Consider the following 25,529-nt stretch of genomic DNA (forward strand, 5'->3'; position numbering starts at 1 on the left):
ACTCCTGAGAGATGGCAAAGGCAGACAAGGGACATAGCAGAAAATCAATTTATCCTTCTCACTGCTCTTTTTTTCTGGATAGTTTCTGTCTTTGAGAGTATTGTAAAACCGATTATTCCAATTACTTTGAGAGTATTGTATAACCAAGTGGATATACTCCTAGAGGCCCTTATCATGTAAACACACTGGTACAAAGCATAAGAACCTACACTCCTAGCTGTAGAGCTTCAAGTTACACTAAGCAAAGTCTAATATTATAAACCTGTTCTAAAGATCCAATTTTCTCTCTCTCAAAATAGCAGTTTCCATGGCTACATAATCATTTATTATTAGGACTTAGAGGAAATGCATTTTGGGGAATAATGCAGTAGAGATCATTTTTAAGGTTCACAGTGTGAAGTGGGAAATTATATCAAATATAAACTCTGGTCATTTGCACAGCTTGCTTGATGCTTCAACGACATTCATTTTTACCAAAAGTACAACACTGAAAGCTCAGTTATAGCGATGGTTCCACAAGCCCTCTAGCCATGTCGGTCTTGGCGTTAGACAGTGCAGTGTCTAGCACAGCCTCTGGTCAGGGCCACGGACGTGGCCACTGACTAGGCCAGCAGGGAAGTGTAATGGGGTGGGAAACAAGGCTACAGGGGGACAGGCTGCCTGGCGGTTAGCAAAGGTGGTCTTCCTTGTTTCATCTATGATCTGGCCTGCAGATTACAGAGTGCACCTGCCAGTCTGGAGCAAGGGATGAGAAGGGCCAATGGGAAAGTGAAGTCAAGTGCTTGAACAGCAGGAACAGAAGAGCTGCTCTCCACAGTGCCTCTGACTCATTAGTGGCTACCAGGAGACTCAGAACAAATTTCTTTTTCTTGAAGTTGCCTCAGGAAGTTTCCATTCCTTGCATGCCAAATAGCATAATATAGACCTTAATAGCTTTTTCATTTTTATAGTATATACACTTTATAATCTGGGAGCTCCCATTCACGGGTGTATGTTTGCAGGTTTGGAGTGTGACATGTGTCTGTGGCTAGCTGAGTGCATGAATGCATATTTAGACTTTCATCTATAGTTGACAAGAGGACTCCTGGCTCTGCAAGTAGACTGCCCCACTGGGCACTCTTCACCGGTGTTCCCATTACTTTTCCTGCCGTAATTCTTCTTCCTTGTAATCTTTCTCTTTTCAGATTGAGATATAATTCACATAATATAATTTCATATAACATAAAGTTCACCATTTTGAAGTATATAATTCAGTATTTTTTAGTATACTCATAAGCTTGTACAACTGTCAATACTATCCAATTCCAGAACATTCTCATTACCCTTCAAAGAAACTGTGTACTCTTAGCAGTCACTCTCAATTTCTCCCACCTTCAAACTCCTGACAACCGCTAATCTACTTCTATCTCTATGGATATCTATCTCTATTTTGGACAATAACATTCATTATGTGATGCGTCCCATTTTGCTTATTCATTTATCATTTGATGAACTTTTTTTTTCACTTTTGGGCTATTAGGAATTATGCTGCTGTGAACATTGGCACATAGTCTTTGTGTGGATATAAGTTTTAAATCTCTTGGGTATATATCCCGGAGTGGAGATGCTGGGTACCTCTGTGCTTAAGCTTTTGAGGATCTGTGAGACTGCACCTAGGTTATTTGTCAGCAGTTCCCATAACAGAATTTCAGCATCACTGAGAAGCATTTATTCCCCCAAATATTTCCATGGCTCCTGCCATGAAAGAAGTTACTTTAACAGAGTTTAGAATTATTCCCTTCATAGTAAGCATAAGGTTAAAAAATCAATACTGTTGAGTAAGGAATTTGACTTCCACTTGGAGATTTTCCCCACTCCTGCACCCAAATCTAAACCAGCTTGGTTCTCATGGACTGAATGATCCATCCAGCTGTGGAATGAAAAGAAATGTACTTACTAAAGGATATAAGAGTGACAACAGCAATACCTTCACAAATGTAAATTTAAGGGCATGGTCAATAAAAAAAGGCAAGTGTTGAAGGAACTGTTAAGCATGGCAGGAAATGAGAAATTTTAAATACTTTTCTGGTTAAGAAAAATTTTAATTAGTAAATAGTTTCTTTAGTATATGCAGTGGAAGCTCATTAAATCCTTCAGGGGTCACTTCAGGGAGTGTGGCGCAGGTCTGCACTGCATCCCTATGTTTTACTATGCCCTTTGGAGCTGAGCATACAGCTGCTGCTTGTCAAATGCTCCCAGACTCAGGGTGAGGGTGGAGGTGGGGGGTGTAGCCAGTTCTTGGTTGTGATAAGAAGGAGGTTAAGTAAATTTTACTAACACCGGGGGTCCTCCCCCATCGCATCCCAGAGATCCTCTTCTCTCCTCTGGAGAACTCTCTCTCTCCACCCACTTCTTATATGTGATTTGAGGCCTTTCCTCCTGAAACCAACTTCTGAGGACTGAACTTTTTGTGTCCAGGATCCTCTTCTCACTGAACTCGCTCCAATGTGTTCAGTCATTTCCAAGGCCTTGTATACCATCAGAGGGCTGATAAGTTCCACACCTGTATCACTAGTCTCACTGTGAGCTCTAGGCTCCAACCAATTGTGTGCTTGGACTCTCCCCTTAGACACCCCTTTAGCATCTCAAACTTAAATTCTCCAAATGGGAGCCTAGCATCTTCCTCTGTTCTCCCATAAACAACACCTCCCAGGTTTCTCCACTTAATAAATGGCTCCATGACCCACTGCATTGTCATCCTTAATCCCCTCTTTCCTCTGCTGCCCTCACCAATCCAATCTACCGCCTGACCCAAGGCACCCCACCGGGGTCTCTGCCTCCCTTTGTTAATTCTCCATACAGCAGCCAGAGTAACCCTGACAACCTCATTTATGGAGCTGATGGGCATGCATTGCATTTGGAAGAAAATCTAAGTTCCTCGGTATGGCCTTCAGCACTTGGGAGGGTCAGGCTGTGGCAACCTCTCTCACCAGTTTATGGCCATTCTTCCATCACCTTTCTGCTTCCATACTGGTTTACTGTCATGCCTGGGACACAGCCAGCACTCCCTCCTTGAGCCCTTGCCATTGGCCCCTCTCAGTGCCAGTCACAGGGTGATGGTGTCTGATTGTCTATGGATGAGACAGTGCTGGGGATGGTCACGCAACTGCTTTCTCCTTGAAATCAGTATTCACAGCATAGCTCCATTAGTTGGTTCTAAATATTGTGAATTCCCAGGTTTTATGCTTATGGAATCTCTTTTACGTATATGAATTTTTAGAGTTTATAGACTAAAAATGTAACAGTGCCAATTTCTTGCTGTGCAAAGACTCATCTAAAACTAGTTAAATAATTTTTGTTATCAAAACAGCAAATATTTCTAGAACTTCTTGATTAACATTTTCTGGGGGACAATTATTCTCTAATAGTTATAGAATGAATTTAAATACCAATACATTTCAGGAGAAAACAATCAGCCAGCCTCAGCACCAAGGTCTTTTCCTTATTTCCTATTTCTCTTCACTACATTTTTCATCAAATATTTACTTATCTACTTTCAAGGTCCTAATTTACTTCTATGTATTACATTACTTTAAGAGCTTGGGCTTGATTGAAGATTTTGATATTATTTTAACTTCGGGTCCCTGCTAAAATAACAAATATCTAATTACATTATGATTTACAGATATACCTATAACTCTACATAAGCAAAAGTGAATAGAACTGAAAACAATGATCAGGATAAAATGAATACAACATGCTTCTGATTTTTCCCAGAAACAGTGATTCCTATTGGATTTTCAATTTTCCAGCTACTAAAAATGCCTCACTTTAAAAGTTGATTTCTGCAGTGAGATGATAATTATTTGTTCCTTGCATTCAAGAGATGCCAGTAACCCTGGGAGCGCAGCACAGGAGTACATGCAATCATGCAACCCTATCTTCAAAGCGGCCTGGGCCTGGCTCACAGCAGACTTACTATTGTGCGCAGTCGATCAGCTGGTATTCGTTGGACCTCTCAAAGCATGCCTTCACGCCTTCATCATCCCAAAGTTTCTTCACATGATCAAAGAATTCCTAAAATTTGAAAAAGTTACAAATAAGAGAATGCATATGTTACAATACTTGACAAAGTTAAAAATAAAAAGAAACTGCCCCCCAAAGTTTACAGGTAGCACATGAATTATTTTCTTTGTGGAAGTCTACTTTACACATGGTAAAATGCAGATCTTGCATTCTGTGTAATGGAAAATGGATGCATATGTGTTATCATCATGCAAGTTAACCTGTCAAACATCTTTATCATTCCAGAAAGTTCCAGAAAATAAAAATTGCAAGATAAAAGTTAATGACATTCATTAACCAGAAATACAACCAACTAACAATTTTAAAGTTCTTAGTATTCAATAATTTTAATTAGTGGAACTCCCACTTCAGCAATGAAAAAACCATGTCTATTTTAATGGTAAGTTCTGTTTTAGCTGCTTTAAATTTTCTATGTGAGCCATGATTATGAATAGACATAGTTGAGCAGGCAGGTTAAATCTGACCCAGGAGCATTAGGTACTTAAGAAAGAGACCTTTAAAATCACACCCTTTAGGGATAGCAATTTATTGGTTTTTGGCATTAAAAAAACTGTGAGTTGGGTGTGAACTATGATTGTTGGTTCACTCAAATTTGTGTGAGAACAGTGCTCAATTTCATCCATTATAAGAAATAACATCCTTTGAAGCAAAAACTTTCCTTATCGTGAATTAAAAGGTGGCCTTAGGAATTCATATTGCCAAAATTATCCAAACTATCTTAATACTGTTATGGAAGCAAATGACTATATATTAGTAAGTATAAATTTCCATAAAACACTTTGTTACAATATTTACATCTCTTTCCACATCAGTCCTTTGCCCCTCATGGCAACCCTAGGAAGCACCCATTCCATCTTTGCTCTGTATGGAAGTGTCTGGGGCTATGCGGCCAGGAAGCAGCTGAGGTCTTTTAAGTCTATCAGAGCTTCTACGATCCTTAGGAGTCAGCATAGGGTCTTTGGAGGAAAAAAAATTATGAGTTGCTATTTTTCTTAGAAATTTACAATTCCATACAAGGGTGAATCCAAGTATTGTGGGGCCTGATGCTTATACAATTTGGGACACTCTTTGAAAAAAGAAAAATAAAATTATGAATACAAATTCATAACACCTTGGAAGCAGGGGTAGGAGTGAGGGGCCCTGAGCTTAAGCTTTATTAGATTCCAGTATATCTAATTCTGACTTCCCAGTATTAGGAACAGCCTTTAAAGTTATGCCACATGTCTCTATCCATTGTCTATCGGTCTGTTATCATTATCAACAAATCTAAATTGTTCACAACTGACAATGAATGGAAAGTCTTCACATGAAAGAGAGTAGCTGAGCCCCTCAGTTTTTACCATCTCCCTAGATTTTTGTTTCCTTTTGGAATCTCCCATTGCTACTCTTATCAGTCTAGTGGAGTTCGTAGGCTTCCTGAAAAAGTATTTCCTTCTAAGAGCCATATGAAGACACATACATGCATGCACACACCACATCACAAGAGAAATACTCCTTTGTTACTCTCGAGCTGGTCCTGGCAGACAGTGATAACCCCCGAGTCATGGTGGTATTTGGAGTTGAGTCCCATTTTTCTCTCCTACTGCAAAACTCCTGTGTAGTGGTCCCTTGAATAAAGTTCCTGATTCTCTTTAGTGTCAGAATCATTTTTTTCTTTAACAGTCTGAGCTGAAGCCTTTGAGACAGAATTATAGACGAGCGCTTGACCAAAATTCAAGAGACATGATCTCTTGGGTACATGTCGATAGCAGTAGTAAGGCAGGAATTGTGGGTGCTGTGATTTTATTTTATTTTTGAAAAGATTTTATGATGTGAGAGAGAAACATTGATCGGTTGGTTGTCTCTCTCACGTGCCTGAGCCGGCGGAATCCACAACCCCAGGCATGTGCCCTGACAGAGAACCGAACCAGTGACCTCTGTGGGAGGATGGCCAACCAACTGGGCCGCATGGGTCAGGGCTGGGCACTGTGATTTTAGAACACGTGCTTTGGACAACACCAAGGAAACACCAAAGCAACAAGAATCTCTCTGCTTTAACTCCTAACCTTGGTAAACAAAGATGTTGCACTAACAGATAGCTGGGTCCTCAGGATTCTCCATGTCTGCTCTTTAATGGGGTTCTAGAACTCCTTGGAAAATTCCAGGGCTGCTGCTACTGCTCCTTCAACGTTTTATTAGGGAAAACTTACAGAAGTAGAGAGAATGACTCTCCAAGCACTCATTTCTCAGTTTTCCTATTTATTAACACTCAGCCAATTTTCTTTATCTGTATCTCATGCTCTTTTTCCCACCGTTATTATTTGGTAGCAAATCTCTTAGACTGCATTGTTTTATTCCAACATTATTTCAAAAAGATAAAGGTATTTAAAATCATAGCCACAATGTTAATATCTCAACTAAAAATACATAAACAAGAAGTAATTCTGTAAAATCATTAAGTCAGTGCAGCTTTTTTAGCTATAATTAAAAATTTGTCCAGAGCCAGGCTAGAATTCTCATACATTTGCCACAAAAACTGGGAAATAAATATGAAGAATAATTTTAGTATGTCTCAATTAGTAACTAAGATGAATAATACCAAATAAAAATAATTTGTGTTGTGTGTGCATATGTCTGAAAAAAAGGGATTCACAGAGAAATGTAATCTATTTTTGACATCTGAGAGTACACAAAAGTTGAGATCATAAAAGGAAATTACTAAGTGACATTACTTAATTTTTTTCTGTATTACTGAATATGAGACTCATCTTGAGATATTCATATATTTAGCAAATAAAATGCATGAATGTTTATGTTACTCTTATTCAAAAGTGTTTTAATTGTGTTATAGAAAATAACTACAATGATATCAAATTTAAAGGTACTTTTAAAAAGCAAGGATTTAAATTTTACAGCATAATTTTTAAATAAAAAAATTTAAAAACATATACCATCTACATCTCCTTTATGTATAAAGCATACCCAAAACTAACTTGGAATTTGCAGATGAGAAACAATTTTTTTTCTTTTGCTTTAAATTCTTCATAAATTCTCTAAAACACAACTAAATGTATGATAAGACACTGAAGAATAAAACTTCTTGCATGATATCTGTTAATATCATACAATAAAATAACTTTTTGCTTACACTGGCACTTGAGGTACATTTTTATTTTTGAAATAAGAATCAAAAGCATATTTCTCATCTCTTGAAATGAATGTGGCCCAGTGGTTTGGAGTGGAAGCTCTGGCCACACACATGGGGCTTGGAGAGAACTGCTTTGACTCGGTTCCTTGTCCTGAGGCTGGTGGAAATTGTCACTGCACTGAGTATAAAAATGTTATTACATATGCCCATGGCACAATATTCTATCTAAGATGACTTATGGATATCCTTCTAATTTTAGTGTCAGAAAGACTTTTTTGCATCTCTCAAGCAACTACTTTCTACGTTTTATTAATTTTTAATCTTATGGTCCCTGTGAGTTTTCTACTGCTCCCATTTACATCACTGAGTGGAGAAATCATGTTTCAGGGTAAGTCCTGGCATAGGTATAGGGCTTTGCCTTATGCTCTGGGTGCTAACCTCACTTCTATTTCCACATAACTTACTCTCCTGTTCCTTGCTTCATTCCCTTGTATTCTCTGAAATTGTTCTTTTCTAAATAAAGGATTTTATTAATTTGTTTCATAACTTTGTGAGCAACACTAAATCTTTTTTAGAACAAACTGAAGCATGAATAAATGTTTAACATAACTCTTCATGGGAACATAGTAACAAATACCCACTAACATAATCAAAGGGGCCTTAAAAATAGGCAGTTTCAAGTCAGTAGCCATTTAACTGAATTTTCTAAAGCTCAAGGTTAGGTCTGATTCATTTAAAACACACCTACTCCATTTTATCTCTTGGGTAACAGGATGATCTAATAGTTTTTTGTTTTTTCAGCTATCAGGTGGATGTCAAGTTAAAAGTCTGTGTGGGATCTGTCATGCCTCGTAACACTATGCTTATGTTATTTATAATCTCTGTCCATCCTCAAATCTAATCTAATACAGTATGTCTAAAATTTTATCTAGGAGCAGCTTTCAGAACTGTGATGAAAAGAAACCCTAAACCAACTAATTCAAAATCATTAGCAGTCCTCATGCCTGTATCTTCCCTAGCAAGAAGCATGATCACAATCTCAACAAGTAAGCAATATAGAATGAGGTCACACCTAGCATTTACACAGTGCCTATCATGTTCCAGGCAATGTTCTAAGTGTGTTAGATACATGCTATCATTTGTGTCTCAAACAAATCCAATTTTACAAAATGAGAATGATTAAGGATACTTTCTATTTGCTTAAGCTTTTTTGACTAGGAAGTGGGCAAACCTGGATTCAGAAGCACGCTTTGAGGCCAGCTAGCTTCCTCATTCTCTGGTCCATAGCAGTCCCTTGTGCTGGGGAGGTGAGTGGGGACAAATGCAGATTTATAATGAACACAACCCTTCTCTATTTTTTTCCCTTTAGGACAGCCTAGATCAACTATTCTTAGAATCATTTAAAACAGCTTTCTGTGCCCTGACCAGTGTGGCTCAGGTTCAGTTCTGGGTCAGGGCACATGCCTGGGTTGCACGCCAGCTCCCCTGTGGGGGTGTGTGTGAGAGGCAGTTGGGCCTGGTCTCCAGTTGGGACGCATGCAAGAGGCAGCTGATGGATGTTTCTCTCACACATCAGATGTTTTTCTCCCTCTCTTTCTCCCTCCCTTCTCCTCTCTAAAAATAAATTTAAAATCTTAAAAAAAAACAAACAGCTCTATGGGGTATATTTTACATACCATAAAATTCACCCATTTATACAGTCATGCCATCATCAACACAAACAGGTTTCAGAGCATCTCCTCACCACCTTGGGAGCCAAGCCCTGCTCCCACTCCGATCCTAGACACTGTCAATTTACTTCTGTCTCCATAGTTTTGTCTTTTTAACAAATGCCATATAAATTAAAATCATACAGTCTTTTGTTTGGCTTCTTTCACTAAGCATATTTTGAGATTTATTTATTTTGTAATGTATACTAGAATATTTGTTCCTTTTTTAAATTTCATTTTTTAATGGTGCTTCACAGATGTTGCAGTTTTTTATAAATTGAAGGTGATACCTTCCACCAGCAAAAGGATTATGACTTGCTTTATTGCAATACTCGCTTCATTGCAATACTTACATTATTATGATGGTCTGGAACCAAACCAGTAATATCTCCCAGGTATGTCTGTACTAAATTTGATGCAATCCTTCATTAATTTCATTGTAAAGCATTTAGCTTTTCCTAAGCCTCGCCCACCAATAGAGTCAAATGATTAGTCAAAACACTTGCAAATGTTCCAAACTGGCATGAAGGTACTAGTTTTATACAAGGCGGTGAAGGGGAAGTTAAAATTAACTACAGGAAATTCTTTTTTGGGACAAAGCTGAAGAGAATTCTGAATACATCAATATTGATTTAATTTGAGAATTTGATGGCAACTCTATGTGGTGATTTCAAAGAAAAAGATAAAATATGTCATTTGGCAGTGATTAAAAAAACTAGATACAAGGAAATAAAAACCACTTTTAGGAGATGAAAAAACAGAGTTGGATATTCAATGTGTATATATTCCAACTTCAAATTTAAAATCATATTGTTAGTCATCCAAAGCAGCTCAAATTTAAAGTTTATGCTATGAAATTGTACAAATATTTTCTGTTAAGGGCTGGAAAAAACGAATGCTTACTATTCTGTTTAGCTTCCTTAACTACCTTGACTACAGATAACAAGCAACAAGTTTGAGGGACTAAAGTCAACATACCTTAGGTAGAAATCCCACCAAGAAAAGCATCAGTTTTAAAGTACACAAATTTCACAGTAAATCATAGTATCTGTTCTTTATATAGAACTTAGAAAAACCTTAATTAAGTGTCCAAGTACACTGATACTGGCTTTAGATCTTCCAACAAATACACTACTCTTTCATTGGACTGAATGAATAGAAGCGTGATAAAACAAATGCCAGTTACTTTTAAAACACATCATCTTCTCAGATGGGAGTGAAGGGAGCAGAGATCCAATCCATAACACCTTTTATAGAAAATGAGAGCTAACTCTGCTTCTGATTTGAATAAGATTCCATTTTCAACCCCCTTAAGTTACTGGAAAAATATGAGGTAATTTCACATAAATCACAAATTGAGTGGAAAAATTATGTGATATATAAATAAGGATTTACTGAAAAAAAAAAAGGCTTAAAGGAATGATATTTTAAATCAAGAGTTCAAGTACAAAAGGAGTTTTGTGTTGCTTAATCACCCAGACTTTCAGATGCTCCTTATTCTACGGATACAGATTTGGAAAGGTTGAGGAAATTCAGCATCATAGCCCCTCAGTCAGCAACTACAAGGGAATCATGCTAAAAACACCCTTCAAGCAGCCCACGGAGTGGGGCACTTGACTGTTCCTTTTGTGTTTTTAATGCTCTCGGTATCTTCCTTATCACAAATCATCACCGTCATCCCTGCCTATCAACTGCCTGATGAAGAGTAACAGGGACTTGGCGTAAGTGTGATCTCTTGTGATGCTCATGATGACAGGCATCAAATTATCCACCAAAGCCAAGGGCCGTGTTTTAATTCATGAGTGAGAATGCCTTTAGAGTACATTTAAGTGATTTCTTTGATTTTTAGTGTCCCTTCAAGACTAGTAGCATAATGATAGCCACGCCCCATTATCAAGGCTGACTTCTGATGATGAAGTTGGATTGCCCGTTTCTGAATTTCATCATCCATGCTCAGCACTTCCTGAGTCAAATCAGGCAGCTGTTTCAATCCAAGCATGATCTCTTTACATCTCTCCTGTGTGGAGATCTTGTCATCACACATTATAAGGGCAAACATCACAAGGGACACAAACTGGCTGGTGTTAGTCTTTGTTCTGGCCATGCCAATCTCAGGCTCAGGACTAATGAGAACTGCCCACAGTGTTTGTGGTCCCCACAATTACAGCTCCTCTCTTCTTATAGTACCAAAGACCCTTCAGGGTTATCTGCAGTCTCACCTGATTGACTAATGAAAAAGTAAACATACCGAAAAACTGGCATGTTTCTACCCAGGAAATCACTAGCTAGCTCTACCATAACAGGCTACTCAGTCAGCTCTTTGAGAACTGGCCATGTTACCAGCATGATAACTGTCCCACAAGCAGTAAAAATCAGAAGCTGGGCCCCAGCTGGTAGGGCTCAGTGGATGGAGTGCTGGCCTATAAACTGAAAGGTCATGGTTTTATTCTCTGCCAGGGCACAACCCAGGGCCTGGGTTGTGGTCCAGGCCCCCAGTAGGGTGTGTGAGAGACGCAAATGATGAATGTTTCTCTCACACATCGATGTTTCTCTCCTTTTCTTCCTCCCTTCTCCTCTCTCTAAAAATAAAAAAGAATCAAAAGCCAGCAGCTCTGGATCTCCTTAATGTGATCCTTCAAATGACCTAAATTCACAGGTAGAGTCATCGAAGTTGACCCTTCCTCTCATTGTGTTCACAACTGACTCTGGCTGCTCAAAAATTTCCTTCTGCATAAATGAACTGAAGTTGTTCTTCATGATTTGGGGCAGTTCCACTTGGAGGGTCTGAAAGCTTTCCCAGGGTAATCCTCCACCCTTAGTTTAGTTCAATGGATAGAAAGATAGCCATCTACCACCTCTGCTACATAATCATCTTCAGGAAAGATGACGTGATTGATGGGTTCTATGGTAGCACTTGCGTCATAAGCAAAGTAATACTCGCAACGCTTTTTATTCAACAGGGAAAAAGCAAGTTGCACTGTCTGTCTGAGCACTAGGGGAATCTCTGCACGTTGTTCAAGATGGCCACAGGGAGAGGTTCTCACCCTGAGCATGCTGAAAGCTAAAAAAATGAATGGATAGGGCCCCAAGCACATCAAAAACTAGAAGGATGAATGGATAGAGCCTGGAGCCAAAAGCTAGAAGGATAATTGGATTAGTAAAAAGCCCTCCCCTCCCTATCCTTATAAGAATCTTGGGCTTGAGCAGGGAGATAGAGGTGGTTTTTGAGGTGGGAGTCCAACAATCTCCCAGGGTGTGTGGTGCTTGAATAAACCTCTTCCTCCTCTACCACCACCTGCCTCATGAGTTTGGCTTTTTGTGGCAACTGGCCACGGAACCTCCATTTTTTTTGGCAATTGTCTTTGTGTCTGTTTCAGCTTCAAAGTCATAGCCTTTGCTTTCCAAAAACTTTTTCAAGTCTTTGTGTTTGGTGGTGATTTCTCTGTGGATAACAATAAGTTCATTATTTTTATCAGAGAACTGGGGATGGCCATTGATTAGGACTGGGTTTACCATGTGTTGCCCAATGGCTATGAACTATTCCAAGGTGTACATAGAATTTTACATCCAAGCCCATATGCCCTGTTGTTTGTGAACTTCTCCATCCAGTGCTTTTACTTTCCTTTTCTTATTAATGTGCTGGACTTTGTGGGCACTGACTTCCCAATTTTTGTCATTGCCTCCATCAACTCCCACAGCAGCATAATCATATCCTTTGTATTCCAGCCTGTGAAGGCCTTTGATTAGGGCCTCCAAGATTTCTCCTCTTGTATGAGGGACATGATAATTTAAGTCAGCAAATATACTGCACACGATGCAGAAGGCATGATCCACAAGGAAAGTGGTGAGCAGCTGGCCAGGTAGGGAGCACACCTGAAACTGTGGGGCTATCTGAGGGCTTGGGGGCCAGTTTATTCCTTTTTTAAAAAATTGCTGAGTTCTACTCTATTGTACAGATATAGCACAATTTGTTTATTCATTTACCAGTTGATGGACATTTGGGTTATTTCTAGTTTTTGACTATTATGAATAGTGCTGCTAGGAATATATGTATACCAGTTTTTGTATGGACTTTTATTTTTATTTCTCTTCCCAGGAGTGGACTTGCTGGGTTAAATGGTAGGTGAATGTTAAACTTTAAAAAACTGCTATACTGTCTTCCAAAGTGCCTATTCTATTTTACATTGTCAAGGGCAATGTCTAGGGGTTCTAATTTTCCCATATCCCCACCAATACTTGGTTTTGTCAATCTTCTTAATTTTAATTACTCTAGTGGGTGTGTAGTGACATCTTATTGTGTTCAGTTTGCATTTCCCTAATGAGGTAAGACATCTTCTAATATAATTGTTGGCTACTTGCAAATCTTTTGAAGTGTCTTTCAAATATTTTGCTCATTAAAAATGGGTTGTATGTCTTATTATTGAGTTTTAATTATCTTTTAAAATTTTAAAATTACAGCTGACATTCAATATTATTTTATATTAGTTTCAGTTGTATACCATAGTGGCTAGATATTTATATAGTTTACAAAGTAATCCCCTGAATAAGTCCAGTGCATACCCGGTACCATACATAGTTATTACAATATTACTGCCTATATTCTCTATGCTGTAATTTACATTCCTGTTGAGTTTTATTTTTTATCAAACTAATAATTTATTTATTTATTTATAGCCTCACCCAAGGACATTCTTTTTAATTGTTTTTAGAAAGAGAGGAAGGGAGAGAGGAATTGATGCGAGAGAGAAGCATTGCTTTTTTGCCTCTCCAGACTGGGGACTGAATCCACAATCTAGGTATGTGCCCAAGAGGGAATCAAACGTGCAATTTTTTGGTTACGTGGATAACGCTCCAACCAACTGAGCCACACCAGCCAAGGCAAGACTAAGAGATTTAAAAAACTGTCTGCATTCAAGTCCTTTGTCAACTATAGGTTTTTCAAATATTTTCTCCCAACTGTAGCTTGCATTTTAATTTTCTTAAGCATCTTTTGTTGAGCAAAGTTTTTAATTTTGCTGATATTCAATTAATCAATTTTTCCTTTTAGGATTATGCTTATTTTATGTGTTCTTCAAGCTTCTTCCAAAAGTTTTATAATTCTTACATTTAGTTAGACCTAAATGTCTGAAATGCCTAAAAGATCCGTTTGATGCGGTGAGGAAAAGTTAGTGTCACTTTTTTCCATAAGGCTATCCAACTTTCTCAGTAGATTTACTGAAAAGGCTATTCTTTCTCCATTGAATTACCTTAATATCATTGTTGAAATGACTGTACACGTGTGTCTGTTCCTGGACCCTCAGTTCTGTTCCACTGATGTATATGTTTATCCTTGTGTCATAGCCTCTTGATTATTATAACTTTGTAGTAAGTCTTAAAATGAGTAATGTTAAGTCCTCCAACTTTGTTCTTTTTCAACTTCATTTTGGCTGTTCTAGGTCTTTTGAATTTTCACATACATTTTGGAATTAGCTTATGCATTTCTATTTAAAAAGCCTGCTGGTGTTTTGATTGAGATTGCATTGAACCTATAGGTGACTTCGGGGAGAACTGCCATCTTAACAAATGAATTTCTAATTCATTAACATATCTTATTTACTTATGTCTTACTTAAATTCTCTCAATAACATGTTTCAAATTTTAGTGTATAGTCATTTGTTAATTTTTTTCTAAGTAGTTTCTTTGGATGTTATTTTAAATGTACATGCTTTTTAAATTTTGTTTTTGGATTTTTTTCATTGTTAGCATATAGAAATATAATTGATTTCTGCATTTGATTTTGTGTCCTGTAACCTTGTTAATTTCACTTATTAGCTCTAGTAGCTTTCCATTCCTTCCTTTGTAGCTGTGCACAGAAATAGTTACCTACATAGTCCTGGCCTCTTTCTGTTTCTTTCCCAAAAGCATGACCCCATGAGGCCTGGGACAGAGTCAGAAATCCCTGTGGTTCCAAAGGGGAGAAAAATCGAGCCAAAGGGACCTTTGCTGCCACCCTAGCAAGGTTTCATAATTTTTGATGCTCTTAACACTTTTTAAAAAGATACAATAAGATTTATCTAGAGATGCTATCTTTTATTTCTAAATTATAATCTCATGAAACTGTGATAAGTATAAAGTTTTAGTAATCAGATCCATGACCCATAATAGAGAATTAAGTAAGTCTACATTATAGTGATAGGAACATAATTTTCCTCAAGTATTATTTTTCCAAAAAATTAATTTCTTAGCTTTTGATTTTCCCTTTCACAATACTCCCACTCTCATACCTAAGATTCTCACTGTAAAATCCTGATTCTCTGAGGAAACTGTGCACTTGGAGCATGCCAAAGAGACTTATAAGAGAAAATTATTTGTGTGGGAACAGAAATAAAATAATTAGGTATTTTCATTAGGGACTCAAAGAATCACGACTTTATTCTTTGCTTCCAGGTAAGGCTCTATCAAGTTACGTGACAAAAATTCTCTTTGGAACATCAAGCTTGAATTACATAACATTTTAAGGTATTATTCTTGGTCTTCTTAGTCACTCTGAATCCTTTTTGTTTTATGTGCTGAGAGGTAAAATGGAGAGAAGAGCCCCTCTTTTTGGGAATAAGGTTAGATTGAAAGCAAATGTCTTCAGAATTGAGTTTGCTATACTGGCAATGACATATTTCTTTGGGAAAATTTCAGTATAAAACATAATAAAGGTGTCTCAGTGGAGTCATAAAACAATATTTATGGTTTGAGCATGGATGTTGGTATTTGAGTGCCTGGGCTCAAATCCCAGTTGGGAAAATCTACTAAGATTCAGTTTTCTCCTTTGCCCCTATAGAATGTAAGCTCCATGAGGTGCTTTGTCTTTGCTGTCTGCTGTTGTATCTACAGCATCCAGAATTATGCCTAGCAGGTAAACATTCAATGGCTATTTTCAGATTGGATGGATTCTGTGAATGGATGGGAAGTTTTGATCAAGAAAATCTCAGAGGTCTGCTTTAGGAACATGTATGTGGGTTAGAGACTGAAGCCACTAATGCAGTGAGACCAGTCTGAAGGACATTGTGATGAGACATTTCTTGGAAGAGGTGATAAATTAAATTTAGATAAGTTTGACGACTGGTGGGATGATCAGGGACATGTGTGGGAGGGAGTTACAGATTGAGGACTGGAATTCAGTTCAGAGTTGAAACTGGAGACTGGATGAATTTTGGGAAGAATCGATAGGGAGGCTGCCAATTCAAGTCACAGTGTTGAATGAAGTTGCCAAGGGAGAGAGGTAGTAAAAAAAGCAGAGAATGACAAGGATGGGACCATACAGAACAACTAAATTTGGGGATTAGAAGCATGGGGAAAGAAGAGGAGAATGAGGAGAATAAATAAAAATGTACAGTGAATGATAATCGAGGAGTGCATGTGGGGGCAGGGGCAATAGCAGAGGTGGAATTCAACCATATCATCAAGGTGCAAATAGAATCCATGAGTAACAAAGAGGTGGATAGAAAAGGTCCTTTGAACAAGTTCAATTATTCTAGGAAGTTCTAAAAGCAATTTCCAGGGACTATTCGTGACACAAGAAACCTCATAAACAGAGTGGTTTCAGTTTTTACTCTCTCAATTAATCTTTTAGGGCCAAATCATACAATCAGAGAGCAGGAATAAGATTTTAGGGGGAAATCCGTAGAAGCGTGATCTCTATCAGGTTTTTGCTAATTTGACTCTAAATATCAAGGAAATTTTCTTGGCAAGTGATCTATCAAGAGGGAATAAGCTAAGGCATTTGACAGATTACAGGAAGAAAAAATAATTTTCTTGTATATTTAGCAAAACCCAACATTCTTCCAACTACAAGAAAAGTGTTCCCCAACTTTCAGGGAAACAGGGTACCAAGTTCATATTTGAAAAACTTTTCAAAAACCTAAAACCTATATATGATGGCTAGGTATCGTGTGATTATTGCTATGATTGTTCTAAAGACCAGCCTGGGATTACTTATCTGAGCAATATCTCCTCTACTCTGCCATGGAGCACCTTCCTCAAAAGAACCTGCTACTTAAAGATCATGAAGGGCAGTTCCAGCACTTCTCTTGGATGTCTAAAGGACATCTTAAACTCAACATGGCCAGAGGTGAACTCCCAGTCCCTCCAAACCTGCCCTATCTATGGCTTTCACATCTCTGCTGATGGCAACTTTGGTTTTCCAGTTGCTCAGACCAAGCCATGAAGCCATGTTAACGTTTCTCTCTCTCTCACAGGACACATCTAACCCATCAGGATGAATCCACTTTCAAATTGTATCCAGAGCTGACTACCTCACTGTCTAGATTACTGCAACAGCCTCCTACCCTGTCTTCCCCCTTCCAACCTACAGCTCTTCTGAAACTGCAGCCAGGATGGTGCTTCTACAGCATAGGGCAGCTCAGGTCCCTCCTGTGCTCAACACCTCATATGGGGCCCTATTCACTCAGAGTCCTTATAATGACTATAAGACCTTATTCCTTTGGTGCCCCTCTCTGCATGACCTCCCTAGCATCATGCCATCATTCTCCTGCTCAGCGCTCCAGCAGCACTGGCCTCCTGCTGTTCCCCGAACCGCCACCGTGCTCCCACCTGAGGTGGCGCCTTAGTACTGCTGTTCCAGCTGCCTGGACTGTCTGCCCAGCTCCTGCTTTGCTCACTTCAGTGGTCCCCTTCAACACGCCCCCTTCTCAATGAGACCCTCTCTGGCCAGTTTCTGTAAAACTGCAGTCCTCTCCTACTCCATCCCAAGCCTCTCAGGTTGTCCTGGTTTGTCTTGTCTCAGCAATGCTTAGCATTTCCTAAAATACTCTGTATTTAATTTATTCATTATGTTCTATGTATTCTCTGTATTCTTTGCTAGACTGTAAGCCCCACGAGGGCAGAGATCTTCACTTTTTGTTCCCTGATGTATATCAAGCATTAAGGATAGTTCTTGACACAAACTAAAGGCTCAATAAATATGTTTCATGAGTGAGTGGATGAATGAACTTTTCTAGGAAGTCTTTCTCACGCTACCTTCTACCTACTTTGTTGCCCACGTTCACTTCCACATCAAAAGTTTATGCTCATTAACAGAGTTGAAAATTTGTAGACATTATTTGTTAGCAATTTTGAATAGATACAGGAAACTGGTTTGTGTCTGCATGTGGGTCTTATATTTGGATGTTTAAAGGCATGTCTGTCTTGCTTCTGCTCCATGAATATTTTAAAATGTGACTTTTCTGGAATCCAAGAACATCATTATCTTCAGAAAGTCATAAATAATTCAAGTTATTGATAATGTGTTGACTAGCACATGTAAAAAGAGCTTCCTGTTTTGATAGACTGGAGCTGAGACAAACACCTCTCACATAAGAGCCTCGCCTGGCCATGTTGCTGCACCCCAGGCCAGTATGGCCTGCCTGGCCCTTCCCTGGTATGCCTTGTAACTGTCACTACTGTTGTTTATGCAGCTCCCTGTGTGCCCTGAGGATTATTTTAAAAATATTTTATTTATTTATTTTTAGAGAGAGGGAAAGGGAGGGGGAGAGAAAGAGAGAGAAACATGGATATGAGAGAGAAGCATCGATTGGTTGCCTCTCTTAGTGCCCCGATGGGGACTGAACCCACAACCCAGGCATGTGCCCTGACCAGGAGTTGAACTGGCGACCCCTTGCTTTGCAGGTTGATGCCCAACCAATTGAGCCACACTGGTCAGGGTGTGCCCTGAGTATTTTAATCCATGTCCATGTGGCTTGACAAAGTATAATTCTACCTGGGTCTGTGGCTTGAGGGACATTCTACCAAGGCAGTGACTTCTTTCTTTCTCTTGGCATCTGCCAGTATTTATGTCTCTCCTTCCCTCACCAAAGGCTGTTTCTATACGACACCTACCCAGAATATCCTTCAAGAGCCCTTTATTCCCTAATTATGATTGATAATCCAAGGAAAATAAGTAACACACACATTCAGTTATCCCCTCAATTTATACTTCCATGGAGCCGATAACATTAACCAGACATGATCCTTAAATAATCAGCCCCACTGAAGGGTTTGGTTGGACACCTGCTGTTTGTCGTTTTATCCATCCAGCCACCTACCTATCATCTCTCTATCATGTATGTATTTACATTTGAAATAAATATATGGAAATAAGGATGTATACATACATGCACACACACATATATTTGTTAAAATAGTTGTTAAAGCTGTTGATCCACAAGGGGAAAAATCAGAACATTGGATATTGGATTCAATTTTAAAAATAAAGCAAATAATAAAATAATAATGATGATAATGAGTACACAAAACAATTTATTCTTGTATTATTATTTATTGTATTATTTTCCATATAAACAACTGTAAGCCTACTTTTGCTCTACCCTCTAGGTTTCTCATAGAAAATGTAATTTACTCATTTAGGTTATAACATTTACACTAGTGCTGTGCAATTAACTCACTAACTTTTTTTTCTCTCTCTCCAGCTCTATGTAATGACATTAATTTATAGCCAGTCCGAAACCTGGGACTTTGTGTTTTGCGTCTCTCCATGTGGGCCTGTTTGCAAGAAATACGTAACAAATTCTGACAGCATCATTTGTAAACTCAACAGAAAGCTGTGTCTTTGACAACACTGTTCAAAAAAGTTATGATACTAAAATAATCAAGTAATTCAAGAGATGAAAACTGGTGTACTGTAAAGAAAATATTTTTTTTCTGACTGCGAAGAAAAATTAAAATTAGGTCAGTCCAAAAAAGTGATATAACACTATAAATCAAAAGCCTTAATGATAATGTCACTTTAAGGAGTTCTATTAGGAATTTAGCCTGAGAGGAAAGTCAGAGAGTTGCAAAAAACTTTGTATCTATACAGTATTAGGTATAATAGCAAAAAATTGAATATCTACAGTAAGTGGTTTGTTAAATGAGAAATGGGAAACCATATGATGAATACTAAGTGAAAACTGTTTCAAGTAAGTTTAAAAGGCAGGTTTTAAATCAGTAGCTATGCTAAGATCCTAACTGCATAAACAAATGGATATGCTTGCCTATAAGATGATAGAAGGACATCACCAAAGGTTTGTAGTATTTATTTCGGGGGGTTGGAACTATGGAAGGATTTTATTTTCTTTCATGATACTTTTCTGTATTAAAATTTTTTTAATCCTACAATTAAATCTGTATACTGGTGTCACATTAAGTGGCACATTTTGGTGCCCAAGAGTCGCCTCTCACTGGCTTTCTGCTTACATGCTCATCTCTAAATATGTGATGTGTCTATATAAAGTTAATTAATGGGATAAAAGGAAATGGTTATTTTCCCTTAAGGCAGTAACGTTCTCCGTTCAGGGGAATGCTCTGGTGTCTGTTAGCTGACCCCAGCTTTGAACAACCTCATAGCTGAGGTCTCCATTCCTGCAAGAACCAGCTGCCACCATCCCTAATCACCTGGAGCTGATGAAATGGGAATTGTTTTATTTTAACCCTAACGCACAGTGGGTGGGGACATTTTTCCTTAGAAAAGGCTGTTCTCCTTATTGAAATCATTTAATGAGATCCAAAGAACCCATGTGGAAGCCAGGTCTTCAACAGAGGGCCGCTGTTCTCAGCCACGGGACCAAAGTGTCAGGAACAACAGGCCAGGCCAGTAGCAGCAGAGTTCTGTTGTTATCCAGGTTTTGACACAGGCAGGTGTCCCAGACGCACAGACAGAGGGCCTGAACATCCCACTAAGTTTCAAGGAAATATCTGTCTAACAAAATCTAAACTTTTCTCATAATGGAATTTATATTATTTTAAGTACAATGTCTTTCATTACATCTGCTCTTATATCACTATCCTTAAATCTGTAGTTTAGTGTGACTGTTACTTTGTAAAAATGCATTATTTATAAATTATTTTAATATGTATTTCACTAAACATAATTTGATAAAGATAATTTTTCCTGAGATGGGTACAACCATTGTTTATGTATGTCTTTAAAATTAAAAAAAAATTGAAGTGAAATTCACCTAATATAAAATTAATCATCTTAAAGTGTCCAATTGTCATGAATATATCAATGTTTAACCACCACTTTTATTTAGTTCCAGAACATTTCATCAGTCCAAAAGAAAATCTCCATTCTCTCCTCCCCTCACCCTCTCAATACCAGGCAACCAGTGATCGGCTTTCTGTCTCCGTGAATCTGTCAATTCCGCATATTTCTTATATTTGGAATCACACAATACTCAGTCTGTGTGTCTGGTTTCTTCCACTCAGCATAATATATTCAAGCTTCATCCATGTTGTAGTATATAGGAGTACTTTATTCCTTTTTGTGGCTGAGTAATATTCCTTTGTATTCCTTGCCACATTTCGTTTATCTCTTCATCTGTTGATGTACATTTGGATTTTTTCCATATTTTGGCTATTGTGAATAATGCTGCTATCAACATCAGTTTATAGGTACCTGTTCAATCCCCTGCTTTCAATTATTTTGGAATTGCTGAGTCATATGGTGGTTTTATATTTAACCTTTTGAGAACCCACCAAACTGTTTTCCATAGTGGCTGCACCATTTTATATTCCCACCAGCAGTTTATGAGGCTTCTAATATCTCTATATTCTCACCAACACTTGTGCTTTTCAGTTTTTTTAAAATAAAACTTATAACCATCCTAGTAGGTGTAAAGTGGTACCTCACTGTGGTTTTGACTTGCATTTCCTCAATTGCTAATGATGTTCTGCATCTTTTCATGTCCTTGTTGGCCATCTTCTGTGGAGAGCTACCTAGTCAAGCCCTTTGTTTATCTTTAAGTTGAGCTGCTTGTCTCTCTGGATACTAGATCTTTAATAAGATATATGATTTGTAAATATCTCACCCATTCCATTGGTTGTTTTTTACTTTCTTGATAATGTCCTTTGATGCACAAACATTTAAAATTTTGATGAAGTCCACTATATTTATTTTCTCTTGTTGCTTAATCTTTTGGTGTCATATCCAAGAAATCCAAGGTCATGAAGATTTATCCTTGTTTTCTTCAACGACTTTTATGGTTTTAGTTCTTGTGTTTCAGCCATTGATCCATTTTGAGTTAATATTTTTGTATGGTATAAGGGTATGTATATTTTTTAGAGTTAGCTCGATCTTGATTATTTCTTAAATTCACATGAATTTTTGTTGGAAAATGACATATTTCAATGCTAAAACAAGTCAGTACTACATAAGCATACATAATATTATTGGGAAATTTTGTAGTTGCTTCCTTTCCACAAATAGAATCTGAAGAATTTCATATGGAAGTTGTATCATCATGTCGCCATGATGGCAGTTGATCAAAGGTGGTCCCTGCCCTCTAGTAGTCTGTAATTTTGTAGATTATGTGTCCAGTACAAGGCAAGGTGTTGGGGAGCTGGACCACAAGCATGAGCCACAACTCCTATCCTTAACAAGCTAACACTTTAGTAAGGGGACCATGGTTAAGATAAACCAAATTAAAAAGTGATAAAAGGCACTAAGTACTGAATATAGTATGATAACTAAAGTTATGGTGTCAACTGGGACAGCCATAGGAAGAGAAAACTGCAGGCATTTGGAAAAGAGACAGAACCAGTCAATTTCAGAACAGATTGTAAAGGTCTCCCAAGAAAATGTGCTTAAACTCAAATAATCAGCAGTACATGAAAAGAGAACATGATAATAATCAGGAGACTGAAGAGATTGGCTCAACTAAGTGGAAGACATTGATACCTGAAAGCATGGGAGTGAGGGTGATGGTGCTTTGGTGAAAGCTCTGGGGAGCCTTTTTGCACACTTGGGTTACTGAGGAGATGGTCACTGCAAAGCAACTTGAGCAAAAAGCTTCATAAATGCATGTTGCTACTGCAAATCAGGAGTCTAGGTGATTGTATCTATCAGTTAACCTGTTATTCTCTAATAACGTTTAGCCTAAATGTATCATTTGCACTAGTAGGATGATTTTGTATGTGTGTATATGGGCATTATATGAGCTTAAGTGCCTTAATATTTAGATAATCTGGAGTTGGTTATAGTTCCCCCCCACCCCTCATTTTAAAAGCTTTTAAAATGTTTTACTAAGAAAAACACCCAGGGGAGAAATAATCTCATTTATTTCAAACAAACAAGCATGATCTCTTGATAATCAACCTTCTGTTTAGAAGGCACAAAAGTCCCTATGGCTTCCCTGAGCTCCCCTCCTGCCTGGATGGCAACAAGGGAGCAGGTTCTGCTGTGGCTACAGAAAAACACCTAGTTGTTCCCACTTCTGTGGCTGGCAACAAAGATACAAACAGAAAGGGAATTTAAAAATAACTGTGGCCAGTAGATCTCTTTAGAGCTTCAGCATCACTTTCATGGAAATCTTTAGGATCCTAGCAACAGTTTATGAATCCATGCAAGCTCTCCAACATTGAGCTTTCCTTCACAGCCTCTCAAGAGACATCTTTGCTTTCCAAATCAGGATGTCTTACTCTGTAAGTTCTGAGTAGAAGTTTCATTTCTTTCATTAAGTGTTGAAACAGTTTTGATGGAAAAATCAACAGGCTGCAGAACACAGGATTTTATGTTATGTTAAACATCAAAGGGTTCTCAGAGATAAAAATTAAGCATGTTAACAGACTCATTCCACCTCCAGCATGTCCCTGGACCCCACTAGAATGTGAAGCATTAAAGTGTTACAAATCTCTTGGTGATCTGCACGGTGAGGGCCCTCTCCAGTGTGAATGCCATATTATCATAAACAACACCTCCCCTCCCCTAAGGACACAGTGATGTCAGAGTGCTGGAAGCTGGGGATCATACGAGCACTAATCAATGCACTGGAGAATTCTCCTGTCACAGCAATGGTGTGGTAAGTTCCCAGGGAGAGAAATGGCACAAGCCAGGGCTCTGGGCACTCCCATCTCACCCCACCCCACCAAGACCCCAGTACTCAGCTCCTCATTGAAGGAATGGCTAGAATGAATTATAGTCAAACTATTAAAATCATTCTCCCACTTTAATCTTTACATTGAATACATCTGGCATCTCATAATTTTCAAAAAGGGTACCTTTCCTAGGACACTAGAGAGCTCTAGAAAACTGAAGCCTGGAATTTTCCTACAATTTTCTTCTCATTTTTAATATCAATGACCTGAGCCTTTTCTTCTTCCTTTTAAAAAATATATGTATGTATTTATTTAATTGAGGGATAACTGACATGTAACATTATATTAGTTTCAGGTATACAACATACTAATTTGATACTATTTGTACATACTGCCAATGAGCCTTTCCTTCTTCAAGTACTTCTAAGTATAGCAAGTAACCAGATTTGTGATGTACTTCAAACAGAATATTTACTTTGAGACTTTTACTCCGAAACACAGCAGTATCAGTGTGTTACAGGCTACATGTTTGTACACTGGCATTTTATAACAAGGCCATTTTATAGCTTCTGGATCTAAACCTTCCATACACCTCCTCAAGTCAGATGAGCATTATTTGTATGAATAGAATGTAAAACTCTGTGTCAATCTGTTTGTTTCCAGATTATGGCAGCAAATGCGAAAATAAAAATGGGGATAAAATATAAGTAGGATACAAGAAGACACAGAGATACTTTATTTTTAAAATCCACTTAGATAAGGATATTTTTGCTTATGTTTGTAAGCCATAGATGCATAATTATATTATTTGATGTGTGGGGAATCTAGTGGTCTACAGTCTTTCCCACCAACTATACTTCGCAGGTGCCATAGCTCTGCATGTACAGAGCTAAGGCGAGCTAAGAAGCTGTGAGAAATCGCCAAAAGTGGGTGTGCAAAAACCATCTTTTAGCAACTCTGACATTGAGGGAATCCACCACTTACAGTCTCTCACTGTGGAGAACCTTACTGGTGCCAGAATTTCTAACACTGTTTTAAGCTTCTTTAATCGCTGTTTATGCAAGCTTAAATACACTGTAAAAGAAGAAGTTTGCCATTTTTCTCAGTTTTGCCTGGGGCTAGCCTCGACTAACTTCTTGACATTCTAAAGCAATCCACCCATACTTACTTAGGCTGCTCCTGAGAGCATCACACCTAACCCTGCTCCAATTGCCCCTCTGTGTTTCAGCAGGCCTGGCTGGAGTGAGAGCAAAATGACAACTGACCAAAACATAGGTCCTATTGCACAGAGCTGGAGGACTAGCTAAAAGTAGGGCAGGTGCTTGAACGGAGACAGATCTACCAGCGGTGTTTGTGGTATCGGGTCCTCTTTATAACTAATCCTTTACATTTAGTTTATCATACACATTATGGTTATAAGCAATAATACTGCTGATGACTTTTAATGGATCAAAATTTATTCTGAATTGCAAATACTGTAGAAAAGTTTATTTATTGTCATGACTGTGAATTGTAAGTGCAGAGAAAGCAGGAGCTACATTTGTAAGTCAGGCAATTCACACTGGGGACCATTCACTTATAACTAGAAAGTTCTTGCATGTCACCTGAAACTTTATGACCACAGCTGAGCTTGACTAAACACTGACAAGCCACACCAGGTGTTCTGTTATTGTTGTCAAACCTAAGGGCACTGCAGAAATCTTTGGGGAGCTTTGAAAATAGATGGATTCCTCAAACCTTCCCCAAGAATTCCTGAGCCAAGTGTCTGAGGGCAGGCTTAGGGATCT

At 38.2% G+C, this 25,529-nt stretch overlaps 1 protein-coding gene and 1 pseudogene across 2 annotated transcripts in view; both read right to left on the bottom strand.

The window, feature by feature from the left end:
• Positions 1–25,529, bottom strand: part of GNAL (G protein subunit alpha L) — a 159,987-nt gene that overhangs the window by 42,390 nt on the left and 92,068 nt on the right. For both annotated transcript variants that reach the window (XM_054587347.1, XM_054587348.1), the window contains exon 5: positions 3,959–4,056. In XM_054587347.1, coding sequence (XP_054443322.1) covers positions 3,959–4,056 — 98 coding nt within the window. The remainder of the gene's footprint in view (positions 1–3,958; positions 4,057–25,529) is intronic.
• On the bottom strand, positions 10,396–11,954 carry LOC129081667 (glutamine--fructose-6-phosphate aminotransferase [isomerizing] 1-like; annotated as a pseudogene).

This window comes from Pteronotus mesoamericanus, unplaced genomic scaffold (assembly GCF_021234165.1).
Source record: "Pteronotus mesoamericanus isolate MK-2021 breed Mesoamerican mustached bat unplaced genomic scaffold, CSHL_Meso_final scaffold_118, whole genome shotgun sequence".
Classification (NCBI taxonomy): Eukaryota; Metazoa; Chordata; class Mammalia; order Chiroptera; family Mormoopidae; genus Pteronotus; species Pteronotus mesoamericanus.